This window comes from Chelonoidis abingdonii, unplaced genomic scaffold (genome assembly GCF_003597395.2).
Source record: "Chelonoidis abingdonii isolate Lonesome George unplaced genomic scaffold, CheloAbing_2.0 scaffold0735, whole genome shotgun sequence".
Lineage (NCBI taxonomy): Eukaryota > Metazoa > Chordata > Testudines > Testudinidae > Chelonoidis > Chelonoidis abingdonii.
The window spans coordinates 6,619-15,192 of record NW_027424996.1 but is presented as its reverse complement, the minus strand read 5'-3'; the positions used below and the strand labels follow the sequence as shown (position 1 = coordinate 15,192).

General features: G+C 39.4%; 1 protein-coding gene across 1 annotated transcript; it reads left to right on the top strand.

Annotated features, from left to right (window-relative positions):
• Positions 1–5,292: 5,292 nt before the first annotated feature.
• LOC116833641 (olfactory receptor 10A7-like) lies at positions 5,293–6,255 on the top strand. Its single transcript, XM_032795293.2, has one exon. It carries the CDS (start codon positions 5,293–5,295, stop codon positions 6,253–6,255), a length of 963 nt encoding a protein of 320 aa, XP_032651184.2.
• Positions 6,256–8,574: the final 2,319 nt, after the last annotated feature.

The following is an 8,574-nucleotide window of genomic DNA, read 5'->3' as shown; positions in this document are numbered from 1 at the left end:
TTTGTAAATTTCTTCATAGTTTAGATTTTTTAATTCTCTTCGCAAACAAAAAATAATCAGACTTTTTACCTCTCTTTGTACTCTCTCAGGTTTTCTATTACCCTTTCTTTAACACACCCCTCACAAAAATCAAAATGTGCTTTGGTCCATATATTATTCAACTATAATCAATTCTATTTGAATTTGAATGATCAACAGTTATTTGGGAACATCTTTGATTCAATGATAATAATGTCATTTTGAATTTCCATAGGAACAGTCATCTCAGAAACTCAAAGGGTACTATAAACATTAATGAAATTAGCCTCACAACTCTACTGAGAGATAAGTAAAAATCATCATCCCTTTTTATAGGTGAAGACATGAAGGCAAAAAGAAGTGAAGCAGCATGTCCATCTTCTCTGACATTTTAGTATAAAGACCGTAGGTGCATTAAAATTCCACCAGTCATGCTGAAAGGGAAGTTTGATTTTTTCAGGCTCACAGTATTAGTCTTTCGGATTCACTGAGAAGAGGGAAAATACTTATCGTGCAAATCAATGTAGCTCCATCTACTTCAAAGTAGCTTTTCTGTGTTCTCTGAGAGTCTATGCAGTGTGCCAATTAGAACATTGTGTAGTCAATCCATTTCTTACTATTACCAACAGGAGCGGCGCCAGGGTTTCTGGCGCCCTAGGCAGAATTTGGGGGAAAGGAAGGGGCGGCATATTGCGGGAGCTTCCGATTCTGCTCACATTGCACCGCCGAAGAAGGACCCTCAGCTGAAATGCTGCAGGCGACAGCGACAGTCATTCTCGAAACATTGGAGGTAGCTCAATTGCCTGCCACTGTTTTCCATGGCTCGTCAAGGGAGGTTCCTTCTTCGGTGGTGCGACAGGAGTGGAACCCAAAGCTTCCGCAAGCCCTGTGGGGAGTGAGCAAAATGCCGACCCTCGAATCCTGGCCCTTAGGCGATCGCCTGGGTTTGCCAAATGGAAGCACCGGCCCTGATTACCAACAATCAACCACAGTGCATACTTAATGTAGCAGGAAAGACGATTGGATGGTTAAAGGAATTTGAAAGAGGATAAAATCAAAATAGTTCAGTGAAATATATCCATCTACCCATTAGTCTATTGGTCAATCTACCTATTGACTTATCTGGCTTTCTATTGGTCTGTCTGTGAGTAATTTTGGCAATTCATTTGGCAATTGATCTTTGATTTTCAGCAATTAAGTATGCCCAGCGGTCTGTGATTGGGGATGTGTTAGATCGGTAGATGGGATTGAGTTACTACAGAGAATCTTTCACTGGTGTCTGGCTGGTGAGTCTTGCCACCTGCTCAGGGTTTAACTGATCGCCCATATTTCGTGAGAGTCAGGCAGGAATTTTCCTCCAGGTCAGATTAGTAGAGCCCTGGGAAGGTTTTTCACCTTCCTTGCAGCCTGATGGGCATGGGTCACTTCCGGGGGATTCATCCTGCCAGCCTTGAGGTCTTCAACACAATTTGAGAACTTCCATAACTCAGACATAGGTTATAGTGGGGGTTGTTATAGAAGCTGGAATGGGTAGATTGCTGTGGCCTGCATTGTGCAGGAGGTCGACTAGATGATCATAATTGGTCCCTTCTGACCTTTTATCATTGAGTTATGAGTCTGTACTGTCTGAAAGGCAGTTCCAGCCGATGTCCTGATTTTTACACAAAAACAATGAACTTTGTGGGGGTGATTCTTTCCCTTAGACATTTTCTCTCATTTTCTGACCAATCTATAATACAGAAATGCCATCACAACAGCACTGGGATTGGAAGGAGCCTAAAGGAGATTTGAACTTGGTGAAGTGAGAATTTGCCCAATGATTTGGGGGAAGTTTTCAAAGTATTAGGGTTCCCTCATCCTCCCTTGGCCTTGTCGCAGCACAGAAGCAGAAGGCCAGAGTCCAAGTGCAGGAGTGCAATGTTTACTGGGGTTGTCAAGCAAGCATTAATCCACAGCTCTGAACACTGTATAGTTTTATTTGTATCTTTTTCCCACTCCTCCTACAGAGGCTTAATTATACTCTAGTGCACACCCTGCTCCACACCCTTTATACGGTGTCCCCAAGCGGTGCTGATTCTGCCGTCCCAAGAATGGAGGAAATGCTGCCCTGCATGTGCTGCCCCAGGCACTGCTTGCTCCACTGGTGCCTGGAGCTAACCTGTATGTTTGTATTCTTCTGCTGCACTGATACTGCTGTTTTCTTGTGCTTTGGATTTATTATTTTTTTAAATTTTGTCCCAATAATAGTGGTTCAAATAAAACGACAACTGCATATTATTTCAACAGAAGTGGGAGAATCCATTGTTTTATTGAAAATAAGGGAAATGTGTTTGCTATATTTGTGGGGTGCTGTTGCAGTGCAAAAAAACATATGTCGAACACCATTTCAAACTAATTATGGTTCTTTTGATATTAGCATCCACTTAAATCTGAGTTGAGAAAGGTTTGATTGAGTTGATTAATTTTCTTCTATCTCCCAGCAATCTGTTTTCACTAGACTGGTAAAGTCTAAAGTCTTTAACTATTGCTTCTCTTTAAAATTGCTCTCTTTCGCCAAAGAAGAAAAAAGCTTTCAAGATGGGAATTGTTGAAGGAAGACATTTTTTGACTGGTGCTGGTGCCTGTTTCGAGGATTTCACGAAGGTGAGTTTGTCGGCAATACAAGACTTGCAGTTATCAGAACACAGTTACGGAGGATACATGCATTCAAGAGACATGCAAACTCAGCTAAAGGATGACTTGGAAATATTGACTGGTTTTCCTGCATTCGATGAGTTACAGATATTATCGGATACAAGCAGTTGCAGTTATTGGTGAGGATAGATATTTAGTGACTTTCACCATAAAAAAGAGTTACTAAAAGTATTGCCTATAGAAAAGGGAAACAAAGGGTGAGGAACACTATATATATTTATTCAAATCTATTGCAACATCAATTAGTATGCCACTACACAAGCTGTCTGGATCACCACTGATGGGCGCATGAATGAGCACGCAAAGGATTCATTGCACTCTGAAGAATGAATGGAATCTTTCCAAACTTTTGTCTATAATCATGCAATATGTCCACAAGAAAGCTTTGTGCATCAAAGTTCTTTCTTTTCAACACATCATGAATGTTGTTATTAAATTATTAACTTCTTCAGTGAACCTTTGACACACCGACTTTTTAAGTCCTGTGGGAGATGTTGATGAAAGCAATCTGATCTTATCTTGCACACAGAAGTACAATGGCTGAGCAAAGGTAAAGTTCTTGCAGTTTTTATAGCCTAATTGAGAAAATCAAAGATTTTGAAGCCACAAATCAAAACTTTAGCAACTAGAGACTCCAGCTGGTTAATGGACATGCTTTTCTTGCGACCACCACTGACAAATTAACATTTTAAATCTTGAGCTCCAGGGAAAGACAAACATGTGGCTCAAATGATAGGTTCTGTAAAACATTCAAAGCAAACTGATTGTAGATGTCACATATGAAGTCTAGCAAAGTCTCGCATGACCATAATTCCCAAGTATGAGAAATGGTAATGTGACAGTGTTTAACTAAAAATCACCATTTGGTTATCAGCGCATTCAAACACTTCTGGAACAATTTGAAAGGAGATTTCAACAGTTCACCATCACTGAACCTGTAGTTGCCTTTCTTGTGAATCCTTTTACTTGCCAAATAGAGGTAACAGAAATGGCTACATCAATTGTGAGTCTCATTCAAGTAAGAACAGAAGACTTGGAACAGGAGATTTTGGGCCTTCAAAATGATATTATTCTAAAATCCTGTGCAACAGATGAAAACTTTTGGAAACTGGTTAACCGAAAAAAGTTTCCTGTCTTAAAAAACATAGTATACAAAATAAAATCTTATTTCAGTTTCACTTATGTATGCGAAGTTCTGTTTTCAACAATGCACATCATAAAATCAAAATACAGATCTCGGCTTACAGATGCCCATCTTGACAATTGCTTATGAACAGGAATATCATCCTACTCTCCCAGCTAAGAAAAATTGGCTGAAGAAATGCAGTGCCAAAAATAACACTGACTCTATTAGAAAAAACACATGACTTAATTAAACCTATTTTCCACTAAGTGCTGATAAGCGCGTATGATTAACTTGTGTATAACTTTTTTTCATATTTGTTTCTTTGTTTATTGAAATCCAGATACCAGTAATAATACAAAGAATATTTTCAATTAACCATAACTGGCTATCTATGTTAAAGTAAGAATAATAAATATATTTGGACCAGCCGATCAACAATGTTTTACTTTTTTAAAATAAATACGAGGAAAACTGTTTATGATATTTATTTTGTAAAAACTACTTAATTTTTTCTTACAGGTAAATAAAAAAGAGCAAATTCACATGATAAGGTGAAAGAGTAATTGCCAAATAATTTAATTAATAGCTTTTACATGTGAAATTACCTTTTTTATCTTATGGATTCATTATGTAACATTAAATACAATTTTTTTATATTATTTAATGTACAAATACAAAATAAGCCTTGAAAAATTGTTGGCGCCTGTCACACTCTTCTGAAAACATGAATGTGATACTGGCCACAAAATGATTGGGGACCACTGCCTTACAATTTATGGTCATGTTCTTTTTTGGAGGGTGGTGAGTTTGTAGGCTTCAGTACCATTTCTTTTTTATCTCATGGGAGGGGTAAAGAGTGAGGTTCTGTTTCAGCCAGGGTCACCATTTCTTTAGCTTTTAGTGTTTCTTGTACCTCCGCCCATCCACCTCATCCCTCCAAACCGGTTGCTTGATCTTGTCTTGGGAAAGGAATTCTACATTTGTATATCAACCTCCCACCATGCCCAACAACACTTTAATTCTATTCCTTATATTTTCTTATTGGGCTGTAACACCAACTGGCTAGGCAGAAGCAACATATGGTGTCTTTGTTCTTTGCTCACACATGGTAGTAAGACACAAACAATTGTGTTTTAAAGACCTCAAAATTCAAATGGCTAAACAAAATCTAAAAGTCTATCTCAAGCAAATATACAGACCTGAATGTTGTATTACCATCACCAACAAAATGCACGTGGGGCAGTAAAGAACCCAGGTACAGATCCTTAAAGGTATTTAGGTACCTAACTCCCATAGAAATCAATGGCAGTGAGCCACTGAAATATCTTTGAGGACATAGGCCCCAACTCTCATAGAATGTCCATTGGAGAATGTGCGCCTTTGACTGTTTCTCCTTATTTCTCGCAGTAGGTCATTTCTTCACATGATATCTAGGTATTTATTGTCTCCCACTGATGAAATACGCAAAGGAATCAAGAAGGGGGAACCTCACGATGGTGACTGAATTCATTCTACTGGGATTTTCCAACCACCGTGACCTTCAGGTGCCTCTGTTTTCCATCTATCTGTTCATTTACATTATTACCCTGATGGGGAACATCCTCATCATCCTCATCACCATAGACACAGCCCTTCAAACCCCTATGTATTTCTTTCTCCGAGTCTTATCCTTCCTGGAGATCTGCTACACCTCGGTCACCATCCCCAAGATGCTAGTGGACTTTCTTTCAGACAACAGGTGCATTTCCTATGTGGGCTGTGCTGCACAAATGTACTTCCTGCTCTTCCTTGGAATCTCTGAGTGCTTCCTTCTGGCTGCAATGGCGTACGACCGCTGTGTGGCCATATGCAACCCATTGAGGTACAGGCTCATCATGAACAGGAGGGTCTGCCTTTCATTGGTAGTTCTCTCTTGGTTCAGTGGTAACATAGTATCCCTAGTACAGACAGCCTGGGTTTTCACCTTGCCATTTTGTGGGTCCAATCAGATTAACTATTTCTTCTGTGACATTCCCCCATTGATTAAGCTTTCTTGCACTGACACCTCTTCATATGAAATGCAGTTGTTTACAGTTACTATACTGGTCAACTTCACTCCATTTTCTCTCATCCTTGTGTCCTACTTTGTTATTATCGCCACCATCTTAAAAATGGCTTCGGCTGATGGCAGACACAAAGCTTTCTCTACCTGCTCCTCACACCTCATTGTGGTGACTCTGTATTATGGGAGCAGTTGCCTAATCTATTTAAGACCTAAGTCCATTAACTCACTGGACAGCAACAAAGTGCTGGCTCTGATGTATACAACCATCACCCCCATCTTGAACCCTATAGTCTACAGCCTGAGGAACAATGAGGTGAAAGGGGCTGTGCAGACATTGTTGTGGAATGGGCTGAAAGGAAAAATATTTTCTTAAAGAAAATAATTGGGAGACAGGTCTTGTTCTGAGATCAATTATCCAACTGTACAAATCTTGAGCAGTTACTCTGATGTGAATGCCATTCACTGCTACAGTTGATGTAGTGTCCAAAAACTGCAAAATGAAACACACAAAAATGTTGAAAACATTTTGTCAATTTTCTGGGGGAGTCAAAATTAGAAATTTTGGCCAGAAAAAGGCATCAAAGTTTCAGAAATGTTGATCATAGATACTGCTGCTTGAAACACACATTAAAATCACAAATACTCATCTACATTTAATGTGAATATGCATGGATTTCTTTTCATCTTAAGTCAAAATTGCAATGAAATATGTTGTTGAAAAAGCTAATTTTGGAAAACAATGTTCATGTGCTGCAAGCTAACCATTTTTTGAGAATGATTTTGAACAAAATTTCATGAAAATTGTAGAAAATGAGCATGAATAATAAACAATAAAGTACAATAGAAAATTTCACAAAAAAAGACAAAAATAGGTCCATTTGAAGTTACCTAGTGAAAGTCAGGGCCAGTGCTTCCATTAGGTGACCCTAGGCAGTCACCTAGGATGCCAGGATTCAGGGACGGCATTTTGCACGCTCCCCACAAGGTGCATGTGAGCTTCTGGTTCCGCTCCCGTCGCGCCGCTGAAGAAAGACCTTCCACCGACATTTCGGCAGCAGCTCAATGACTGCCACTGTCGCCTGCAGCATTTTGGCGGAGGGTCCTTCTTCAGCAGCGCGACGGGAGCGGAACCAGAAGCTCCCGCGTGCCCCGTGGGGAGCGTGCAAAATACCCCCACACAAATTCTGCCTAGGGTGCCAGAAACCCTGGCACTGCTCCTGATGAAAGTAACTTCATTTGTTTTGTAATTTTTTCACCATTTCTCTAAACACAGAGCAGAAAATGAAATGAAAAAAGGAGAGTTCTTTAGCACCGAAAAGATATTCACAAGCCCGCCAGAAAAACATTTCCAATTTCATTGCAAATATAATTTCCCCATCAAGACTTTTCTCGGTGTCACTTTCACATCCTGTTATTCAGGGTGTAGTTCAATGGCTTCAGCATGAGAGGTGACTGTGTTGCAAAGCACAGACAACACCCTGTCATTATACAGTGAGTAGCTGGAGATGGGCCCAACATAGGTGTCACAGAATAGGAGGAGGAGGGTCAAGTGAGATATATAGGTGGAAAAAATTTCAGAGTCCACTTCGTAGAGCATATCTCAGGATGGTGGAAATGAGGTAACATAGGACAGGACTATACATAGGAAAGTTGTTCACCCTATGAAGATGTTGAAAACAAACAAGTTGATCTTCTTGAGGTAGGTGTTACTTCATGCAAGAAACTTACTTGATTTCATTGGGCTACCGTGGACAGTACTGTACATAAATAATGTAGACGGAATCAGGACTTTTCTCTGAATTCTGATGGTGCTCAATTAGTGAAATGTGTACCCCGGCATTACAAACAACACACACAGTTACTGTATGAATCGAATAAAACCAGGAACATGGGGAGAATAGAGAGGAAACTTATTTCTTCACTTCCAAATTCACAAGTCTCTTCTAAATGAGAGTAATGAGCCCTCCTTTGGGACTAGAGTACAGAAACCCAGCATAAATTCTAAACTGTAGCAGAGAAAGTACACAGGCTGAGAATCGATCCAGAGTATTTTTCTTGCTTTCCTGAAGAAATAAAAAACTGCAGTTACATAGGTGCCCCTCTTTGGAAATGACATTAGCCATCCCCAGGACTCCATTTAATAATGTATAATTCTTCCCGCAGCCATACAGATTGGGATATGATGTAATTATACTGGAAGTTGGATGGGACAAGCGTTGTCTTTTTGCTCGGGTTTTGTCCAGAGAATAGAACAATATGGTCCTGATGCATGATCAGGACTCTTAGATATTACCTCAGTTCAAGGAAAGAAAGAAAGAAAGAAAGAAAGAAAGAAAGAAAGGTGTCCTGCAAGCAATGCAAACCAGAACCTACCACTCTTGTAAATCAGATAGACAGAGTTCCATGTCTGGCAGAGTCTGGCAATCAATAAAGGGAGAAACCAATATCTTATAATTAATTTGAAGGCAACTGAGAGTTTGTTTTGTGTTTTATTACTTTATTTGTAGAAAGCGATTGCGTAACATTAATGCTAACGATGAAGTATTTGTTCTCTTTTTATTTAATTGCTATCTTTATTTAATTATTTTTAATTCCCCATGATTTTCAGAGATCACAGACACTGAATTAAGTCATTGCCAATTACGTTTTAATTTTAGACATATCTTCCTGATTCTAGAAATCTAGAAGTGTT